The 22,782-nt window shown below is 46.9% G+C and overlaps 2 protein-coding genes across 4 annotated transcripts; one reads left to right on the top strand and one right to left on the bottom strand.

Annotated features, from left to right (window-relative positions):
- Positions 1–5,649: 5,649 nt before the first annotated feature.
- LOC118178567 (patatin-like phospholipase domain-containing protein 1) lies at positions 5,650–11,458 on the top strand. Of its 3 annotated transcripts, XM_035347194.1 has the most exons (7): positions 5,650–6,145; positions 7,570–7,635; positions 8,133–8,342; positions 8,425–8,485; positions 8,997–9,219; positions 9,309–9,407; positions 11,317–11,458. In XM_035347194.1, exons 1-6 carry the CDS (start codon positions 5,852–5,854, stop codon positions 9,361–9,363), a joined length of 909 nt encoding a protein of 302 aa, XP_035203085.1. In that variant the 5' UTR covers positions 5,650–5,851; the 3' UTR covers positions 9,364–9,407; positions 11,317–11,458. The 3 variants fall into 3 exon arrangements, 2 of the variants coding, with proteins under 2 accessions (XP_035203085.1, XP_035203086.1); XR_004756196.1 differs by lacking the exon at positions 8,425–8,485 and having other exon boundaries at positions 8,133–8,359; XM_035347195.1 differs by lacking the exon at positions 9,309–9,407.
- Positions 11,459–12,606: 1,148 nt separating this feature from the next.
- Positions 12,607–21,298, bottom strand: PNPLA1 (patatin like phospholipase domain containing 1). Its single transcript, XM_035347192.1, has 9 exons — positions 20,652–21,298; positions 17,676–17,908; positions 16,548–16,613; positions 15,025–15,237; positions 14,573–14,633; positions 14,324–14,464; positions 13,900–13,999; positions 13,305–13,415; positions 12,607–13,032 (listed from the first exon to the last, which is right to left on the bottom strand). The coding sequence occupies exons 1-9, from the start codon at positions 20,851–20,853 to the stop codon at positions 13,029–13,031; spliced, it is 1,131 nt and encodes a 376-aa protein (XP_035203083.1). The 5' UTR covers positions 20,854–21,298; the 3' UTR covers positions 12,607–13,028.
- Positions 21,299–22,782: the final 1,484 nt, after the last annotated feature.

Below are 22,782 nucleotides of genomic sequence, written 5' to 3'. Positions count from 1 at the left end.
GACCCTTTATCAGGAGTAGCACAGCCAGCAGGACCAGGGAGGTAATTGTCTCCCCGTACTCAGCTCTGGTGAGGCCGCACCTCGAGTGCTGGGTTCAGCTTTGGGTCCCTCACCACCAGAAGGACATCAAGGCCCTGGAGTGTGTCCAGAGAAGGGCTCCGAGGCTGGGGAAGGGCCTGGAACACAAGTCCTGTGAAGAGCAGCTGAGGGAACTGGGGTTGCTTAGTCTGGAGAAAAGGAGGCTCAGCGCAGAGCTCACTGCTCTCTGCAACCACCCGAGAGGAAGGTGTGGGGAGCTGGGGGTCGGCCTCTTCTCGCAGATAACCAGTAATAGGACCAGAGGGAATGGCCTCAAGTTGTGCCAGGAGAGGTTCAGGTGGGAAACGAGGAGACATTTATTCTCAGAAAGAGCGGTCAGGCGTTGGGACGGGTTGCCCAGGGAGGTGGTGGAGTCACCGTCCCTGGGGGTGTTCAAGGAAAGGTTGGACGTGGACATGGTTTTGTGGGTGACATTGGGGGGGGGGGAGGGGGGATGGCTGGACCAGATGATCTTGGAGGCCTTTCCCAACCTTAACGATTCTGTGATTAGGAAGGATTAACCCTGTGAATTGATCTCAGGCCTGCAAATGTGCTTGTTCCTTTGCCTTCAAGGAAAGCCACTACAACATGCAGAAAGCAACTACGCGAGAAGGTGGCTTTATTCACTGCCCAGGCCCTGCAAGCCCCTGGGTGCAGCTGGGAGCCCCCAAGACCCCGTTACCGCCCCGGGCCTGCAGCAGGTCACGTCACTGCCTTCGTTTCCACGGCAACACGCGCACGGCGCTGCTCCAGAGCGATACCTGGCGCGCGGCGCTGAACGTGTACAAGAGGCCCCGCCCTCAGAACAAGCCCCGCCCCTCTCGTGGCCGCGCAGGTCGCGTCACTCCCTGACGTTCTTTCGGACGCGCCCGAGGGGGCGGGGCCTTTAGCGCTTACTTTTGCCCTTTTCCAATATGGCAGGCACGGGCAAAGTCCGTCGTACGCATGCGCAGCTCAGGCGTTTTTAAACACGCGAGGGCGTCGCGCCGCGTTATGCGCCGGGCCGCGCCCCGGGCGTGCCTTCGGCCGCGGGGCCGAGGTGGGGCGTTGGGTTTGTTGCGCTGCGTTGTGCGGAGGTGTTGGGATCCTCCCCCGGGACCTGCGGCTTTCTGCACCTTTGCACTGGCAGTGCGCCGGAAATGTTAGTTGGCGAAATCCAACTTCTCGCTGGGCTTTTCTCATTTCAGAATAGGTTTTGTGGCTGCTTGCTTACTGTCCGGGTGGCAAGAGCTGTCCTTGCAGCCATGGAGCAGGCACGTGCAGGTTGGCTGCCCCCTTGGCGTGACGGGGACGTGGCTCTTCCCCGGTGTTCGCTCCTGCCTCGGAAAAGGGGGTGATGGAACTGACCTGACACTATGCCATATCTACTGCTAAGTAGCAGGGCGGTCTGACAGTTCTGGTAAAGCTAAAGAGTCTCTGCTAGCCTGAAGTAGAGTAGTGTTTGCCCTAATTCCCTTAGACTGCAGGTAGCGATCTGCTACAAATACCATACCTGGGCACTGTCCTTGAAGTCTTCAGTGAACAGCTATGAGCAGGAAAGCATCTGCAGCAGAGAAGACCCCGTATCACTGTGGCAACGGGCTGTTTTGGCTACATATATCATGGCCTTTGCCTGTAGCTATAGGACATCTGTGAAGTCAGTGGTTTTCATCACAATCAGCACAGTTCATCTGTGCCAGCACCCCTGGCTGCTGTAGACAGTGACATCATATCATGTGCCTGGATGAGGTGTTTGTCACATGAGCAGGGGAAGGGTTTCTGTAGCTGATGCTAAATATAGTATAGGCTGGAGTTTTGTATATGATGTTCCTGTTATAAGAGGAAAAAAAAAAAAAAAAAGCTATGATGTGGCACCTTCTGGGAGCTGCCAAAGTCACAGAAATAACCGAGGTTTGCAGATGAATCTCTTTTCTTCCTTATAATAAGAATTGTCAGTGAACTCTGGCAAAACTGTTGATCACGTCAACTCAAGTAAAATTATGTTTTTGGAAGGAAGACAAGCAGATGGGAGCATAGTCTCTGTGGCCGGTGTTGGCCTTTTCTGGTGAGTAGGCAGGGTTTCCAGGTCACCACTGTGTGCTAATACAACACCTGAGCTGGCTGAGAGGTAGGCAAGGTGTATGGGGTGAGCACAGCACACATCAGTGAACTGGGAGAAACAGTATTTCCCATCCACTGGCTGGTCCAGACCACTGTGAGGCCATGTCATTCTATCAAGCTCCTGTTGAGTGTGCTTAGCCAGGGAGGTGCCAAGGAAACTCCTTGATTTAATAATTTTTACAGACAGTTTAGAACAAAAAAAAAAAAAAAAAAAAAAAAAAAAAAAAAAAAAAAAAAAAGCCATCCAGAAAGTCTGTCATAAATTGACTTTTGTCAAAATTTATTTGGCTTTTACGTGAGAAGATTTCAACCCAAAATAAAGATATTATCTTGAATTTCTACAGTGATTCCACCCCTACCCCCTTTGCTTTTATCTCCCTTGTACCTGTTGGGAATGTCCAGTTTTCCTGTTCTGGATCCAGCAGCACCACAAATTGCTTCTGATTATTCACAGAAGCAGCAGGGCAATGAGGTTAGGCTTGTTGCATGTGGGAAAGCAGGGCACAGACCAGAGGCAAGACTAATGAATCCTTTGGTGAGTCTTGATAATGTAAATGGGAATCCAATGGTCTGTGTGGGAAGCAATGCACCTACAGCTCACAGCTAGTTAAATTCTGCAAGGTACAGCAGTACAGACTCATCTGCTGTGCATTTAATGTATTTGACAAATCGTGCTAATGCTTAAAGTCTGACAAACCGCACATCCGATTCAAGTGCTTCGCTGGCCCTCAGAAATGTACAGAAATTACTTCCTCAAAATCTCCTTCCTGAAATGACTTGCACATCAGAAACCATGTATGGGTTAGGAACAGCACTGGATTCCCGGAACAGTGCAGCCACAAAGTCACAAGTTTTCATTACAGAAGATCTGTGAAAGAAACATTTTGCTCTGGCTTCAGTTCCGAAACATGCCACCTTGGGGAGCCAAGATATAACATCTTGGCACCCATCAGCCTGTTCCCTGATGTGTCCTGTAGGTAGGCTGCTGGGTGGGCTTCTAGTTAGTTTTATCACCACAGGAAAAAATCCTACGTTGTGTATTGCCACTGCCATTCATGTCATTGAAGTTAAAACAAATGGATCGACAAGATTTCTCAATAATTCAGAAATGCAATTGAGTAAAATGTGGTCTGTGTGGCCTGATTTGTGCATTTGGCTGGTGATTTGAGCAATATACTTGTCTAGCTGTGTGTGTAAAGTAGTGTGGTAATATGTCACATTTCTAGCTCCCTATCCATGCTGCTGACTTAGGGGAGGAGGGCTTGAACCCAGGTCTGGAAGCAATGGCAATATTAGTGCTTTTGCAAGGCTGGAGCTATTCCCCCACCCCCCACCCTGTCCTAAAGTTGTATGTCACTTTTTCTTAATCTCAAAAGCTTTCTTCGCATGGCTCACCAGGGGATTTCAAACTCCAAATCCCTCTTGCATCTGATAAACAGCACCGTCTGGAACTGACTCTTCTCATAGAGGTTACACTAAAGGGTAGACAGACAATTATTTCCCATATTTCTTTTCTCTTTGACTAGGCATAGAATATATTTATTCCTGTCATCCTGACTTTTCCATTTTTCTTCACTCTTTCCCCTTTGCAGTTCAACACTGGGATCTGCAATGCTCAGAAAGGTGTGTACGAGGAGCTTAGTGGCTTGGCTGCTGGGTGGAACTGGGTGGTGACACACACAGCTCCTATGTGGAATTGGGGCTGGATTAACACTGTGCAATGGTGCTCAGACAGTTTAGGGTTTAGTGGAGACAACAGCCCTGTTAGCACCGGCATGACCAGCACAGTTGCCATGCTGACACAAGGGTTGCTTTGCAGTCCCCTTACATAGATCAGGTCTGCACCCAGACACAAAACTAAAAGTACTACATCAACACACAGCAAAAGGAAAACAAACCTCTCCTAATTGGTTTTGGAAGCTTTTTTCACAAAGACATTGGATAGATCTTCATGCATCTTGGGAAGAAACATGTCCAAATTTTGTTATTTGTTGGACAGCTGCCTGTGCTCTTGCCCAGCTTTCAGTGCTGCTTTTCCACACAGTAGTTTCCCAACGTGTCACCAAGTTGCAAGACTAAGAAGGCCTTGGTGGATTATTGCTGGGTGGATATAGATCACCATATTTATCAGACTTTTTCACCCTTTTTACTTTGTTATTGACTTACTGCTCTACTGAAACCTCAGCCATTTAGGAGGCAGATTAAGCCAGGACTTGTTACATGTACTCTGAATTTTTAGCATTTGTGAGCAAACAAGCCCTAAAATTGTGGAACTAGGAAAACAACTTGAATTGTGATTGATTTCATAATCCAATCACCTTCTGCAAGTTCTCTACTCCCTAGGACAGGGTTTGGTAACCTCTGAGAAATGGGATGAGACAGTTTTGAGTAGCATCTTGCAATTGTATACCAGGGAATATTTGCTGCTTCCTACCTACCAATACTCTGGAAACTTAGGCCAGGACCCCATGGTACCACTCACGCCATTCACCATTTTAGGGAATAAGCTCTTCTCTCTGGAGGGCTCAGAAATGAGCCCCTGTTGACCCCCAGGCTGCTTCCCAGGAGACATGTGGCCCTCCACACTGCCTGGGGCTTTTACCCAGCAGCTCAGTGCACACCTTTCTTAGAAACATATCGCAACACAGTTCATTTATTTTAATGAGTGGCCTTAGGTATTAAAAGACATCATCACGTCACACGTTTCTGCCCACTTTTGTTGTTTCAATAGACATTTGTCTTTGAGATCTCTGTCAAATAGAGAGATAAAAAGACACCAAGAGTGTGGCCAGAAACAGCCAGAAACGGGAGCAGGCTGGGAACAGCCAAGCATTGTCTGGCTTTAGGAGAGACTTGTGAGCCTATCCTGTGCATCTACTCTCCTGTGACTTGAGCATTTTGTGTCAGAAGAGGTAATGAAGATAAAGAGAAACGAGAGAAGATCTTTCTCTTTACTGCTGAGAGGCTGCAGTTTCATGCAAGTGTATGAAGCTGGAGTGTTAAAGGCTTTGCAGGAATTGTCACCTGAGATACTGAAATCTGCATCCAAGATCTATGGAGCATCTTCAGGATCGATTTTAGCTGCATCGGTATTGTGCGAGTGTGATATGGGTAAGGGCTATGCACTTCCATTTATTCTCTGTGTAGAGAGATCAAATGTCTAGATATGCTGGAGCTGCAAAAGATCCTTTTTAATTGTTATCCTTAATCAGCAGTTAATTCCTCAGACTTTTACAGTAGTTAATTCCTCTGAATTTTACTTTGTTTACCTCTTTAAGATTGAAAGACATGGAAAAATTAACCAGCACAGAGAAAATAGGCAAGGTATAGTTATAAAATAAGTCATTGAGTCTTATTATTTTGAATTAATGATAAGTCTACCTAATATAAGAAATAAAAGTGCCCTGCCTAATGTTTGGGGTTTTTGGTAGATTCATAAAACAGAGGGGAAAGAAAATATTGAATAAATACACTAAGACGTAGAGCAAACAAGATTTTCTTTCATATCTCCAAATTTTATTTTAAGATGGAGGAAATAGAGAGATGGGGTTAGAAAACAAAATACTTCTGCTTTTTGTAATGTTGAAGTTATTGGAAAATCTGGGTCCACACATGAGAGCTTCAGTCCTACTGAAGACAATGGCTCTTTATCAGTTTTTAATAGCATGGTGAAATGCCCTTTTTCCAAGTGGAAATACATTTGAGAAAGTACATAACTAATAAATGCTTTGTTTTGGCTTTAGATGAGTTGCAGAAGCAGTTCATCAGTGGTGATATATACAGTTTCAAAGGGCTTTTATCCACTCGAGGGAAAATCCTTCACATCCTAAAGGATGCCTTAAATAAATTTCTGCCTGTGAATGCCCACCAGCTGGTATCTGGGAAACTGCATGTTATCCTCACCCGCGTGCGTGACTGGAGAAGCGTGACAGTTTCGGAGTTTGCCACAAAGGAGGACCTCATTCAGGTGAGAGCCTCCCAGGTCCCCCAGGGGAGAGTGGAGGCTGAGTGTGATTTATCTTTGTCGTATGGGCATCCACGAGGGAAGCCTGGATCTTTGCTGTGATTTGTCCTCACTGCCCTCTGAAGCTGTGGTGATTTTGCTCAACTGGGCAGCTGAGCTCCACCACAACCACGGTCTCATTTCCCCTCTTCAAAGAGAAAAGGGGAGAAAATGCAATGAAAAGGGCTCAAGGATTGAGATAAGGACAGGGAGATGACTCAACAATTATAATTATGAGCAAAACAGACTCATCATAAGGAGGTAGATGTAATTTATTACCTATTACTAACAAGCTAGAACAGTGAGAAACTAAAAACAAACTAAAAACACCTTCCCCCCATCCACTCTATTTTATATGCTTCCCCTGAGCAGCACAGGGGAATGGGGAATGGGGGCTGTGGTCAGTCCCTAGCACTTCATCTCTGCTGCTCCTTCTTGGTCCCTCTGCTCCACATGGGGTCCCTCCCACGGGATGCCGTCCTTCCTGAACTGAGCCTCTGGGGGCTGCCTTCAGACATCAGCTCTTCAAGAACTTCTCCCATATGGGTCCATATAATGGGATCCATCCCTCAGGAGCAAACTGCTCCAGCACAGGTCCACCATAGGTGGCCACTCCTTCCAGATCACCTGCTCCTGCATGGGCTCCTCTTCATGGGCTGCAGCGTGGAGATCTGCTCCATGTGGGACCCATGGGCTGCAGGGGGACAGCCTGCTCCACCAGGGGCCTCTCCACAGGCCACAGGGGAACTGCTGCTGCATGCCTGGAGCACCTCCTGCCCTCCTGCTGCACCGACCTTGGTGTCTGCAGGGCTGAGTCTCACTCCTTGCTCTCCCAGCTGCTGTGGTGCAGCAGTTTTTTTTGTTTTGTTTTGTTTTGTTTTGTTTGTTTGTTTTGTTTTTCCCTTCCTTAAATCTGCTCTCACAGAGGTACAAACAATATCACCTATTGGCCTGGCTCTGGCCCGCGGCGGGTCCCTTTAGAGCTGGCTGGAGCAGGCACTTATCTAACATGAGGCAACTTCTGGATTATTCTCACAGAGGCCACCCCTGCAGGCCCCCACTACCAAAACCTTGCCACATAAACCCAATACAGAAACCAGACAGGGTGGCAAGCTGAAAACAATAAAAAATGATCCTTTTTGATTCCTGGTTGAATTACCTACAGGCCTGCATAGATGGGAAGCATAATAAGGTGTTCCACAGGTTACCTTCCTCCTTCTCTGCCCCTGGCTGTGGATATCTTCTGTGGTCTGGTTTGCAACAGTCAGTGGTGCCCAGTGACCAAGCAATGGGTCCCATTTCAGTATCCACAGATGAGCCACTGTCTCCAAAGGCAAGACATTTTCATGACTCTTTGCCCACCAATGCACTTGTTTCCTCTCCCGTAGGCCCTGTTATGCAGCTGCTTCGTCCCTTTGTGTTTTGGCTTTCTCCCTCCTCTGTACCATGGGGTGGTGAGTACTCCTGTGGTCCTGAGATCATGTCCTGGGTCAGGCCAAGGGCCCATCTCTCCTGTGTCCTTCCTCCATTGGTGGCATTAGGTGCGTTTGTACCCCAGTGTTTGCCACCAAAGTTGCTTAGTGCTGTGCACGCAGTGTCTGCAGAGGGAAGAGCTGAACCCAGGTGCCCCACTGCCTGACTACACTACAGACCCAAGTGACCTCACAAAAGCAGCTACCCTTAGTCCTTGGGGTTTGTGGTGTCTTTCTGCTACATTTTCCCACTAATCTGTTAAAGAATAAATGTTCAACAGGGAGACAGGATGTGGTGGTTTTAGACCTGGAGCACGTGAAAAGGACAATGCTCAGGGCTGCTCCCTGGGAGACCTCCACAGCCCCCATCCCTCAGGCCTATTTGTGACTGGGTGGGGAAGAAATGCCATATGCATGAATGTGACACAGCTCTCCCCTCTGGGAGAAGGTGGCTCAGGGTTCCTTCTTTTCTCTCCTAGCGTTATGTTGATGGGGAACTCGGCATGTGGAAGGCCAACTTCACATCCCAGACTATGATCACCGTGTCTGCTTTCGCTGGCGAATATGACATCTGTCCCAAAGATTGCCCAGCTGCCTTCTTCAATTTCCAAATCTCTGATTGTATTTTACAGATATCAAAAAAAAACATCTACCGTTTCCTGTGTATTTTCCTGTGTCCCACAAAGCAAGTGAGCTACTTCTACAGGTACCCAGAGCCATGAGTCCCCTATAGCTAGCTCATCTGTCCTGACTGCTAACTCCCCCCTGCAGGTTTGTAACCAGTTTTATGACGATGGCTACCGGGACACAGTCACCTTCTTAAAAAACCTGAGTAAGTGGTTGGGAATGAGGAGCAGGTAGGTCAGATGATTCTCTTACAGTGCTGGTTTTCTGACAGAGGGTAAGGGATATGCTGCTGGCACATATAAAGCAACCAGAGGAGAGACTCCGGCATCTCTGACATTGACAGGATTACTTGAGTACCATCCTTTTTGTGTCCAGTGCTAAAGCTCCCTGTTTACTCCTTCCTCTCTGAAGGTGTTAGGTCACCTCTCTTCTTATGCCATGCTGGGAATGATCAAGTTTTCTAGGGAACAGAGGTCCTGATGACCTAGACATGAGGAGCATGGGCTCTGGTGCCTTGTGTGATGTTAGACTTATCATCCACTGATGCACAAAACTGATGCAAACAAAAATGTTTGGTGGTCCCTGACCCAGAAACCCAACTCAGATTAGCTATACACTGTAGTCATCAGTCCTCTTGTTTTCCAGTTGCCTGTGGTCATACCTCACATTGCTGGAGTTGACCCATAAGCTGTGAGAACTGTCTTCTCTTCCTCCAGGTTTATTTGGTATAAATTATCTTGCTGAGGACTTAAAGCTTCCATTGGACAAGGAATTGTGTCAGAAAGGTGAAGGGACCCTGCACAGGAAGCTGGAAGCAAGAATACTTCACTCCAGGGCCACAGACACTGAGGACATCACCAAAGAGAACATACTAGGCATCCAGGCAGCACATGAAGTAGAGGAGGAAGACCCACAACACCCTTTGCAACCACCAGAAAGGTAGAGGACCAACCCTTTGTTTATCCCATCATTTTTCATTAGCTATGTGACATTTACCCCGGTCTTAAAGGTTATTTGGGTTTTTACAGGCTCCGCGAGCTGAAAACATCTGGAAAGGGAGAGATTCCCCTCAGTGGTTATTAGTGAAGCCTTGCGCTGAGCTTGTTTTGGGTGAAGTATGAGGGCAGGTATGTTTCCCCTGCTTCTCCCTAGTAGACTTCTGGCAAATAGCACCTGAACTCTCAGCTGCCCACATTATCATTTCCCACACAGATGAAGTACAGATCTATGTCTAGCTCAGAAATGCCCTTTGGAGGAGTAGCTCTTTCTTATCAGAAAGTGACTTACATTGTGAGGTAATAACTGGTTCTGCCCACACATCATTTAATTAAGAGTAAGGGAAGGAGCAGTATGTCTCAATAAGTAGGGCTGGCTTTGCTGTGCCAGTCAAACCAAAATTTCTACTTAGTTATTCCAGCGTGCAACCATGTGCAAGAAAAGATTTTTAGAGCTGCAGATAAACCTCTGCCTGAGTTGGTTTTAAGCAAAATAAGCCAAGTTTAAACCCAAAACTTCTAGTTTTCCGAAATCCTGTGCAAAAATAATGCTCAATCCCATTTCAGTTTTGACAGGGAAAACTGTTGAACTCTAAACATTTCAAATTCCAGTTTGTCTTTTTGTTACTAGCAGAATACAATGAAGTATGTGCTAGGGTTCATTATTGCTTTTCCTTTTATTATTATTATTTTTATTTTTTTTTTCTGAGTCTTCCAGCATTTCCAAGTTTGTCAGTTTAGGGGAAATTACACAGCTTTTCCAACATGGTGGTGATTTAAAATGTTACCACATACATTGAAGAAAAAAATGAAAAAAGATACAAATATAGTGCTTCTACACCTAGGAGGACCACACCAGATGAGAAATACAGAGGGGGGAAACAGGGCCCTCACCATTCCATATCTAAAAATAAAACCTTGGAAAATGAATGCAAAACCTTAAATGAAAGCAAAAAAGACATTTCATTTGAAAACCAGTGTAAAGTACTGACAACTCAACCTATGGAAAGAGACCTACTTTGAAAATGCATAATAGTTTGCATGCTTGCTTGTTTATCTCAATCAGTCTGAGCTACATGTAGCTTTTGGAAGCAGCAGAGTAGGAAACAGGTTTATTCTGAGGTTGGACAGGGTCTGGACAATCAGGGGTTCCTTTGTCTCTAGTTTTGAGGGTTGGAATTAAAATGAGCTTTCCCCAAGCCAGCAGCTGGGATGTAACAATTTTCACTAACCTAAGATCTACTAACCTTGGTAGGAATCAAGACTTATTTGTTAGGCCAGATAACAACCAAGGGCTGTAAGGGCTCTCAGTCTCCTGGGGAGAAGTGCCTCAGATTTTTCATGGCTGGGAAGGAAAAGCCATGATTTAGGTCAGAAAAGGGCTATTTCATTGTCTATGTGTACAACACTGTAAGGTCATTGGTGTAACTAAATAAGCAAGGGTATAAACCTGCACACAACTCTCAGTTGTGTTCCTGAATAAGCCAGAATAGCTCCAAAAGGACTATTGTTCTTGTAAGACTTGCACAGGAGCAAAGCTCAGGCTAGATTAGTGAGTTAATCACAAACATTTGCCTCTTTATCCATCTGCCCAGCAGGACATTTTGCAAGCCCTTAGTACCTAACATGGAAACAGAGTCAGTCCAGGATAAAATATCTGCAGCAAAAACCCTGAGACACAGGATAGGACACTTTTTTTTTGTTTTTGCTCAGTTGCATGGATCAGGCTCCAAGACTACCCTCCCACTGGATCTAGGGTGGGATCTAGCTTCAGAGAAAGTACCTACTGCTTGGATTGTGTCCAAACCTTCATCACAGCTACCTTGGGCTTCATATCTCTGCGGGATTCAGTGTAGACTAATCCAAGCAGCTGAACAGAAATATGGGGACATTATTTTAAGCATTTCAAAAAATGCTTATCCTAGTACATTGGAGATAGCAGGAGGGAAGGAAGCAGCCCTATCAGGTATTTCAATCCAGTTTGTCACAGAAGGGTCAGAAGAGTCAGTCAAATTGACCAATGTGGTTTAACTCCCTTTAGGGCCTTGCCAGCTACAGAAGATTTTTCCTAATGCATCTGCTGCCTTTGACCCCCGTTTGTGTTTTAAAGAGAAGAGAGCAACTTGCAACCCAGCCTGCTGACACAGGCCAAGATGCATTGAAGAGCACACTGGCAACAATGTCACCAGCACAGGCTGGGCCTGGCTTTCCCAGCTTGTATTGGCAGGGGTGAAACAAGCTCCTGCATGAGATGATTCGAAGAAATGTCAAACTTTGCCTCTGCCCCTTGCAAAGACTCCTTTGTGCCATTAGCCCCAAGCTTGTGCAGAGCAGACAGCACCAGATGTGCTTGCTTGAAAAGATGAAGGCTTAATAAAGCATGAAGCAGCTGATATGTATGATGAGTCGCTAAATACTTAGGTCCTAACATACCTCATGGTCATAGTTCATGAGCTGGTTTTGAGCATCCCAGCTTTAGCTGAGGGGCTTGAGTTATATAAATCTGTCCAGTATGGAAGGGAGATAGGAGCAGATTTTGATGGATCCAACGAAAACAAGCACCCAGCTTTCTTTTAGCAAGCTCAAACATGCACATTACAGAGAGTATTTCAAGGTCATTGATTTCAAGCAGAGATAGAAGAATGTAATTATATTAATCTTTCACTGAGCAGTCATAGTTAGCTTTGAATCTTTATATCAATGCAGCCTTCAGCTATCCCACACTCAAGCCTGCAGTCCCCAGAGCTATTTGGATGAAAATTCCATCTGTACTATTTCCCTTTGTGCAATTAAACAAGCTGTTTATTCAAATAAACAGCTTGTGCTGTTGTGCTGTTCACTGCCCATTAGGAACCAACAAATGCAGGAGACTTGGCTGGGGATACAGCCAATCCATCAGCATCTGATCTGCAAAAGGTGTTTGGAATAAGAGTGCTGCCAGTTCTTTCTACTTACAGATCAGCAACAAGAGGTGTGTTTGCCTAGATTGTACACTGCTTGTATCAGTAAATGACAGAACGATGGAAAGAACTAATGTATGTATTTGTGAAATGTCAGCTCTCCCTGTGTAACAGATACAGTCTCCAGGACTGCAATGCTTTGAAGAAAAAGGGTTAATCTTTCGGCTTCTCCATCCTTCCTTCTTAACTGATACAAATTCAGTGTGGTCCAAAGGTGCCCCTACATCCACTGGCAGGAAAAGCAGGCCTCCAAGTGCATTTGTAGCTCAAGAATAGGTAGTTGGTAAAATAATTTCAGGAAGCTAGATAAAAATGAGTTCATGCCCAGTGCTATGCTCCCTAATGCCTTCCCATCTGTGTTTCACTTTGAACGTTTTTGACACATTTAAAATGTAACATTTCCTGGCAAATGCCTGTCCTGCAGTCTGGATTAAGGAAGGGAGAGGGATGCTTCTGGTGGTCAGTGGCTAGGTAAAATAGTGGCTGGGCCATACATGCATGCAAGTAAAGATGCTGGATCCCTCCTGTGCAGCCTGTGGTTTGGCTGCAGATGCAAAACTGCAGTGCTTTTACTTGGCCATCATGTTAAAGGTGGTCAGGCCTGGATGGGGAGACTGCAGCAATAATTCTAGAAACAAAATCAGCCCATTTCCCAAGTGAAAAAGCCACCCCTGTAAAACTCCACAAAGAGAGCAACCACGCAGCCATGTGAAATGATCTCTGGTGTCACCCACTGCTTCCTGGTATGGAAAACTACTTGGCGTTGGAGAACCCCAGGACCCATCCAGGATGGTTACCTAAGGGAACAAGTGGGTGGTTAATTGAGCCAGGGTCATTTAACCATCATGGACAAAAAAATAAAAAATAAAATAAAATAAAATAAAATAAATAAAATAAATAATAATAATAATAATAAAACAGGTATGTCTGGCATTGAAGGACTGTTTCTTGGATGAGGAATTGCACAGATTGGAATTTTTAGCCAAACTCAGCTTCAGTGACCCATGGGTGAGCTCCCCTGGGGTTTCCTTGCTCTGCACCCTGCCCTCCCTCTGCCCAGCCATCTCACCCCCTGGCCATGGCTCTCTTAGGCAAGCCAGGCACCACAGTTTGGAGGAGCTTCTGGAAATGTTTTGCCAGGGTGACAATGTCTTCCAGCAGCTTCCACAGCTGCTTCAACCTGCAAAAGCAAAACAAGCAGGTGGAGTTTAAGGTCTGGTACATACAGCAAAAGGGGAGAGTTAACAGCAAACGTACGTGGTGATGCTCTTTTCCGTACCCAAGTAATCCTATGCTTGCTGCACCCACTCTCTCAGAGCTTGGCATCAGAGAATACCAAATCTTCCTGCAGAGGAAGGAGCTGCTGCTAAGTTTATCTTGCAAAGGCAGTGGGTGTGCATCAGCTTGCCCTGGTCCTTAGTAAAACAGGGACCTGCTGCCAGCCTGCACTGCCCCAGAGGCTGCTCTTGGTGTTTCCTGTAGAGCTGCCACTTGAAGGATACTACAGCCTGTTACACACCCCAGCAGTGGGCTTGCAGGGGTGCCTGTCTGCCCAGAGCTAACCTGGCACTATATCCCTTCAGCCTCTCTTGCCACTGCGGAAGGCACAACCAGTTGTTTCTCTATCAGTCTCAGCTTTGATGCCTTTATCAAGATGGTCTTACCCCTTCTTGAGAAAAGCCGGCAGCTTGTATGGCTGCAACAGGACCTTTGACAGTGGATCCTGCAGTCTGAACATCTCCTGCTTCTTCCACCGAGCCAGGCCTGCTCCCATGGGTGACAACGCCGAAGTAAATAAAGACCAGTCATTAGAAATAACCCAATAAAGGCAACAATTCCTCCCGTCCAGCCACTCTCGCTGCAGCTCAGCCCATGTGTACTGAGCCCATGCCAGGATCCAGCTTGAGCCACTCTTATAAAGCCCCTTTGCAATGGCTACTGCAGCTATAGACATATTTACCCTAATAAAAATCTCAATAATGCCTTAAATATAATATTGATCCCCTTAAATATAATATTGATCCCCTCAAAGCATTTAGTGGCCTCAGCCACCCCCAAAACCCAAGGTCAGCACCCTGAATCCTCTACCTGGAAGGAAGTGTGGCACCAGGTACTGTGGCACCCGTTTGCCCAGGCTGTTCAACATCCCGTTGGGCTGTGGAAAGTCACTCTTCCCACACATGCTGGCAAAGCGGAAATTGCCGTCAAAGTAGTTAAAGCCAAAGGCATCTGTGAGCCATGAAAAGAAAGGGCTGATGTTTGGCGCATTGGCTATGCGCTGCTGAGCAAGCAGGTCATGACTCCAGGCTGCTCTTCGCGTCCTGGGGTAATACTTACTGTTCCTACACAGGAAAAGGGCAGTGTCCTGGTACCCTTGGGAAAAAATGTCGTTCAAGATCTGCAAAGAGAAACACTAGAGGTCACTAAAGAGCTCTCCATTCAGGAGAGACAGGCAGAATGTATGCAAAGCTGTTTTGCCGTGGAGGGTTGGGAGTGACAATTTGGGATGGAATTTGGGTGGTTTACAGCCACTAACACACTGGTCCTTTGCAGGCTGTCAAACAAGGCGGGATCCTGTCCCAAGCTGGTCACCCATCAGCAATGTCCACTAAAAATACACTGCAAAAGGAGTGGGGACTACCCCAAGGCAGTCAGGTTCTGACTCCTTCCCATGAAATCCAATTAATTAACAATGGAGACTGATGTGAACCCTAAAGCTTGGGAAGGCAGATGCAGCACTAATTTATTTTAACCAAATCAAAGGTAGGACAAGGGTCTGGTGGGCTTACCATGGTGCTAGGCGGAAAGAGGGCATAGCTGATCCTGCACAGGTTTTCTACTGAGATCTGAATGCTGCCATTAAAGATCTGGAAACAGTAGAAGATGGCGGGACAGTCCCGTGGACAGATATCGAGCTCTCCCGTGAATGGGGACACAGTGATCACGGCTTCCTCCAAGCTGGAGACAGGCTGCAGACCTGTGAATCCTCCATCAACATATCGCTGAAGGGGAAGAGCAGAGGCAGGATTTGCTCCAAGGGTTGCTACAAAGCACGTGTGAGAGCAGCATCAGCTCGCCTAGATGCCAGCATCTGCCAGCTCCTGCTGGGTGCCTTGCCCGCAGCACCCAGCTGGCTCCCCAGCTAGGTGCTGTATAATCCACAGCACTTCTTAAAACAGAAAAAAAAATATATATTATTTTAGTTCATAAAGCTTCATAAAGTTGTTAAGAAGTCATAAAGTGTCATATAAATTTAAAGTCTTGAAGCTCAGGTTTGGTCTTTTTCTGTTGTTACTGTGAGCCCAATCAGTAGGGTGCCCACATTTAATAACTGCCTGCAAATCCCTGGAGAATTACTCACTGGGCAAGGAAAATGTTATTTGTTGTATTCCAAAAGGAACTGGAATTCAATGCTCATTTTGGTGGGATTTGAGGTTACAAGGACTGCAGCATATCAAATTATAGGCTCATGAAATATCAGTTCAGAGGAGCTTCATGGAATCATAGAAACACAATCTTGGAAAGGACCTACAAAATCATCTAGTCCAACCGTCATGCAGCAACATCACCGGGCTCTGTGTCCTGCACACATTGTATGCTTTGTGTAAAAGCTCTGCAGCCTGGGTCAGCTCTGGAGGCCTGGCCACAGGAAGCCATGGACACCCGAGGACTGAGCAGGGACAATCAGTGCAGATCAACAAGAGCTGAGGAAAGACTCTGGCTTAAAACCAAGTATCATGGCTTCATGGGCTTTGACACGCAAATGGGTCGTGATGCTCTGTGGTCCACTGCCACGCTGCATGGAGAACGTGAGGTGCTGTGCTCCTCCTTCACTGAGGCTTAGCAGGAAGCCAGACCGAATCTGTTGACTTCACTGCAGTGTTTCATAGCAAATGAATGCACACATGGTTGAGGGAGGATCCTCCCACAAACTTTTGATATTTCATCTATGCAAGTCTGCACTTGAATTAATGGAGATATCTGTGCTGCAGACAGATCCTGCCCAGGGTGACCGGATTGCATGTCAAAGTCCCAAGTGTGGGCGTCCTCTCATCCCACTCTGGAGATCTGTGAGGCAAGATGTAGTTATCCAGGTTCTGTCCATAGGCAAAGCATCAGGGTGCTTTCCAGATGGCCATTCACCCTAGTTAATCATGAGATGGTATGAAGCGCATGCTAAAAGGCTTTATCAACCTCCATTAACAAAAGAAGATGCCTAGACATGTACATCCCTCCCTACTGAAGGGAACATACGGTTTAACCCTAGGAACATACTGCTCCAAGCATATGTTTTCTTGAAAATATCACTCACCACACCTCGGTAGGATGGAGGGATGAACCCACAGTAGATAGGAAGAAAGCAGCTGCAGAGGAGAGCCTGGGGAAGGAGATGAATTGCAGAAGTAAATGTTCTTATCAAAGTTGCCCTGAACAAAGGCTGCTCAACTGGGTGCCTGCAAATTCAGGCTTGACAAATCATGTGGAGCCTGGCTGTCAGCACCACCTGGGCTTTGCATGTAACTGTGCCCAGAAGAAATGTTTCAAGAAGACCAAAACATCTAATTTCAACAAAGCTTCTCTGGATAAGGGCATACCACTTCATTTCTTATTTTGCAGCTGCCAGCAATATTAAAGTTGTATATCCATATATCACTGTCCAAATGCTGCTACTAGCAGTGGCAAGGTGAAACTTTGGGGTCATTCTTCAGACTTGAGGTTTTTGGACAAAACCAAGACATCCTCACAATGCATTTTCATTCTGCTGAGTGTATAACCGTTTTTTACCAATCTCATCAGCTGTGAATGAGTATCTCAGGCTCCTGGGTTCCTCTAGGGCAGGCGCCACAGGGTGAACATCAGCAGTTCTGCTGACCTCTACTGGGACAAGCAAGCCCATGATCTCATGGTCAGCATCGTTAAGGTTTTACCCTGGGATTCTTTCCCTGGCAGCCAATTTGCTGGCTAATTAGCTATTTGTGGTTCAGCAACAGAGGCACTTTATCCAGATATTTCCTCCCAGGAAAATGCTGAGGAAATGAGAAAAATTACTGCCAACGGGACTTGGCTAAGAAGAGACCTGTTCAGGAAGCCAAGAGGTCTTGTTAGTATTAACAGCACTCTTTGCAAAAGGTCATTAGCACTTAAAGCTGGCCAGCATGCCAGCATCAGTTTTTTGAGGCTGGAAATAAACCTTCTTCTCTATAAGAGCATGATTTATTCCTGGCTGGCTCTGGACCTAACAGCATCCTTCTCCCTCTCCTCTCTCCCTCCAAGCCTGTTGGAGCTGATGGTGATGGGACCATGGCTTTGGCAGAGCTTCCTGACACTCTTCCTATCTTGGGTAGAAAATAGTGCAGTTAACACCATCGACATTTATTTACCTCCACCCTAAGAGATGGGTAGAAGTCTTCCTATAGGCGTCAGAGGAGGGTCCTGTTACCTGAATGAGCTCCTCCTTCGAGCTGAACTCAGAGACCATGACGTTTTGTCCGTCCACCACACGCGTGAGTGAGATGTGCAGCCGCCCCGAAGCCACCTGGTAGGAGTCCTCTGGCAGCCTCCGCTGCAAAACAGCCCTGATATTTGCCAGCAAGCTGCACTTGGGAGAGAGAGGGCCCAGAATGGTTTTCCTGGCTTCCTTGGCAGTTGCAAAGAAAAATTCCTTTAGGTCATCTGTTACGGGGAGGGGGGGGAGGGGGGGAAGACAGAGAAACAGTCAATATTGCTGCTGCCCCTAGAGTTAGATTTCCAATCCTATTTTTAACACTGTACACAGTTAAAGTTTTTTATGGATCTGAGCACTATACCCTGGGATGACAATGCTGTTCTAACTGGGGACACGGTGATGAGGTGGAAAGAGGAACTTCTCCCCCATGGTGTCCTCAAAGGACAACATGCTACTGAGCACAACCCCCTTGGTGACATCCTCATGAGTGCAGAAGAGTGCCTGTCAAGGGTTAGGGACAGGCTCCAAAGTGACCCAGAAAGGGGGAGGCAACACAGATGCAGGGTTGTCAGTGCCAGTGTGACTTGCACAACATATCCCTGCTCTGTGCAGGGGTTTCCTGCAAGCTGGGCATCCTGTCTGCAGTGTACTGGGGCTCCCCATCCATCTGAGCCCCAGTGACCTCCCAGATGGTGCTAAAAGTCATTGCAGACATTTGCACATCCCAGAAGCTGGATTAAAAAAGGAGAACTGCAGAGCCCCAGATGAGGGGGCAGCAGCCAGAGGTTTTGGAAGTAATGGGAAGAAGAGAGTTTCAGTAAACCCCATGGTCAGCACTGCTGGACTGATCTTTGGTCTGTTTGATGAAATGGAGAGGTTAACTGGGGAATACCCCACCTCAGGCAGCTAAACTGTGGCTTTGTAAAGCTTTTCTAGATCCCCAATCCTGCAAAGAATGATCCTTATGCCTGGGCAGGCTCACCAGGACTCTGCGCGAACTTTTGTAGGGGCAGAGGTGCTGTCTTGTGAGATTGCTTTAAAAGCACAGACAGACAGACGGTGTCCTGAAGGCAACTGGAGCAACACAGGTATTAAGAGGTGTTATAACTGTCTGAGCAGATGTTTAGGCCATGTGGTGCGATGATTAACTCTCGGTGGGTTCATGTAGGGTCCTCAGGGACAATGAAAGAGCTGGAGACACCCCGGGCACTGCCTGGCTGCTCTGTTCCCTGGCAATGGGGGAAAAACTGAACAACCAACCTGTGAGCTGCTGGGCTGGAAGTGATAGCTGGCTGCAGCTCTGGGGGCTCTGGCCAAGGGCATGAGGTTGGTTGGGCTGATGCCCTGCATACAGTGACATCACTGTCCTGCTGCATCAGCTTGCTGGTGACAACCACGTGTCCAAGAGGTGACTGGTGGGATGGCAGGGGACAGCCTGGCTTGAGGAGGGCTGAGCTCCTCGCCCAGCCCAGGCATGCAACTGCATCCACCCCATGAGACACCCCACCAGGGGCTGAGCATGCCCTTAACCCTCATTCTGCCCCTCTTCTAGGCTAGAAACTTGGCTAGGTTTGGGCCTCATTGCATTTCCCTTATTAGAAACCCTAGCAGATACATCACAAATCAATAGATCTTTTCTTCTCCTGGAGAAGGTGATTCGGATGCAAGATCATCCGAGCATCTCCACTAAGGGGCCAGTGCCCTGCTAGCCCAGTGCAGCAGCCCCCTGTTCCAATGCTGATGCCACTGGTGAGAGCAGCTGGACCTACCTGCACTTGTGGGAGCCCCAGCTCCATCCCACTGCACCAGAGAGGAGAGCACTAGGGCCCTTGCTGATTTGTAGGGAAGTTCATCCCCACATGGGCAGAAAGGTTTCTGACAGCACATAGCCTTTGCTCTGTCTAAATTTATTTGCCAAGTTCTGAATTAGTTTTAGCTCCAGCTGAGTGACTCTAGAGTCCATCACAGGTTATAAGTGTTTTACATTTCCTCCTTGCTTTCTCTTTTATTATTTTGACCCTAAGAAGAGTGCCTGGACCCTGATCCTCCTGAACATCCATATTGCTTGATGCAGAGGCTGGATCAGCATTCAAAGGCACATCTTGCATACACTAGTTTACATACAGACTGCAATTAGAAATATGGTAGGATGTGATTATTAAAGTGGATTAACTGCTCTGAATTAATTCTACATGCAGATTTATTGCTAAGGGGGCCTATTTCCACATTGTCTAAAGTGGTTCAGAGTAAAAACCTCTTCTGCAGCACTAGGAGCTCCAGCCAGGAGTGGGGACCGCCGTTCCCCTGGCACATCCCGTCCCACAGATGAGCCCTGGTGCTTTTACCAGCGGGAAAGCTTCTCTGCAATCCAGAAACAGGCATTGAGCCACGTCTTCCCTTGTGCTGGATCAGTTGGTTGGGCTGAACCAAGCAGCATGCAAGTGGGGCTGTTAACCCTACAGACACCCATGTGGATGCCACTCACATCCCTAAGGATGCTAAGGGGTCTGACCCATAGGGAAAAGGGGAGATATTATGTGGGCATAAGCACATAATATGTGCATATTATAATATGGCATAAGCTTAGTTGAAATTGCTTTGGGACACATCTCGACACTCCCTGGAGCTGGCAGCAGAAGGGAAGGAGATCTGCTCCTTCAGCAGGAACAGGTGGATGAGCCAATGCAATATACAGGTATGTCCAGATTTGCCCATGTGGTATCTACCCAACCATCTGAGACAACATTCAGACAGCAATAACTGGCTTTTTCAGCTGACACCACCCAAAACTGCTTCAGGGTGACTGCCAAAAGTGACATCACCTGAAGATTTCTTTTATGCCTTATAAGTGATATGAGTTGCACCAGTAACACATCCCACCTCCCAATAGTGCTTAAGACATTATCACCTCCCGTTCCATTCTGAAATAAAAATTCTGTAGCAAAGAAACCCAGGCGGTCATTGCCTTACCGAGGCTGATGCCACACACCACGGCGGCAGCGATGAGTGAGCCAGCAGATGAGCCATAGACCTTGCAGGCGGATTTGAGCAGCTCAGGAGCCAGCTCCAGGAGGGACTGCACCACCCCAACCTGGTACAGGGCAAGAAAGCCACTGCCTGAAAAGGATAGCGAGAAAGGGGTGCTCGAAGCCCGCAGATCCTCCACAGTCATCTTGAGGTCAAATTTCTAGTTCAATGTCACAAGCCGTCCTTCACCATGTAAACGTCAAGCTCTTATCTCCTCTGCTTTCCTCAGGCTCATCTCTGGCTGCGGCGGAGTTCAGAAGATGGATTTTTTGCCTTTTTTTAATGACAGATCCCAAGGTGTTTATATTCACAAGCTACTTCAGTTGCCTCCTGTGGTAAAACCAGATTTCCCCTGGTCTAAACAGCTCCTGTAATCCTCAAGGATGGCCAGCTCCACTGCTCAGGGCTGAGTCAAGACTTCCCTTTTATAATGAGTGATCCTAAGTCCCATCAGCGGCCACCTGGAGATGGTCCCCACACTGCTGTGCCACCATGCATCAGAGCAGCCACGCAAATTTTCCTCTTTGCTTCATGCTTTGTTCATCAAGGGTGTTTTTCTAAATTGGATTCACCTTCAATCCTGGCTTAGGCATAGCTCAGTACTGAGTGAGTAAAGGCTTGTATAAGACACTTAAAGCCAGAGGGTGTTACACAAGGAGTGGATGTGGGGTGTTACACAGAGTGCTGTGATAGGTTTGGAAATATCTCTTGTAATTGCTCCCTGTTGGAAACTTTTTGTCTTTGCCTGACTTCTGGATATCCTTTGGCAAGAAGCACAAGGAGCTGGATTTGCTTTTCTCTTCCCCCTGGCTCTGTGCTTTGTAAGACCCCAGGAGGATCCCTGAAGCAGTGCTGTGCTCCCCAGATCCTGGGATACCGACCCAAAGTGCAACTGCCTTCAGGCTGCCTCCATTAAAAATTAAAAACAGGGAAAAATTGAATAGATTTCTAGTGTCTTTTTTTTGCCTTAATAACCTAATGCTGCTGCCAACACGCAGAATAAAAAATGTCATTTTATATAGATTTATTAAATATTACTAAATAATGTGTCACTTATGTTGTCAAAACACATATGCATAGTGTTTAATGAATAGTACATATGTTACCTTCAAGGTTGTGTGTCTGTTATACCCAGATGCATAATATGGACACGTACATAACAACAGGCATGCTTAAGGAGAGACCTCTCATTCCCTGGGCTGGTGTGATAGCCTGACCAAGACACTGCAAGGAAACGAGACTGTCCCAGCACTTAGAGGAAACCTTTGCAATGCCGTTCCCCCCTGAATCTCAATAACTTTCCTTGTCCTCTCCAGCCACGGCTGAGTCCCCTCTGCCCTACTGGTGGCTGTATGCTGTGTGGTGGGAGCAGAAGCTCTGACCTCAATGTGTAAAACGCTTCTGGATTGGAGTTTTGCTCATCAGCAGATGAGCAGCAATTGCAAGTACCCCCGGATTGGTGTCACTGCATGACCAGGGATGCCCTGGGCCACAGGACAAGAAGCAGCAAGCCGCCAGCTCATAAATCTATTGCAACATGATCCAGCCTGTCCCAGCAGTGAACAACAGCTTTGCAAGAGGGTGTTTGCATGTGACCACTTCCTACTGCAGATACACAGTCTTACTGGATTCAGTCTTCTACATCCATTCATTGTCTTTTCTATGCTTGATTTTTAGCCCCGTGACAGGTGAGTGTCCCACCTTTATGCCCCGTCCCATCCTTCCTGTCAGCTCATTCAGCTGTACCATGGCTTTGATCTGTGTGATTCATGCCTCCAGATCTCGGGAAAGCCAATTTGTTCACTAAAAGACACTGGCAAACATCTGCCAATAGAAGAAAGGTAAAAAGCATCAGCTCTCACCGCAACTGATCTGAGCACACAAGTGCATCAGAAGTACATAAGTGTTTGCACACTGAAAGAAATTGTTTCCGTATGCTCTGTGAATTAAATCTGACTCTTATGTGCATCAGGCCTCTAGGGAATTAAGCAGGCATCAAACAGGAGAAGCGTGGGATGTTCCTGCTTTGCTCAGTGCTTGCAACTCTTCAGTTGCCAAGCTGTGGAAAGCGGCA

The sequence above is a fragment of the Oxyura jamaicensis genome, chromosome 26, assembly GCF_011077185.1.
Source record: "Oxyura jamaicensis isolate SHBP4307 breed ruddy duck chromosome 26, BPBGC_Ojam_1.0, whole genome shotgun sequence".
NCBI classification, from domain to species: Eukaryota; Metazoa; Chordata; class Aves; order Anseriformes; family Anatidae; genus Oxyura; species Oxyura jamaicensis.
Note: the sequence above shows the minus strand (reverse complement) of the source record. Positions and strands in the feature narration are given on the sequence as shown.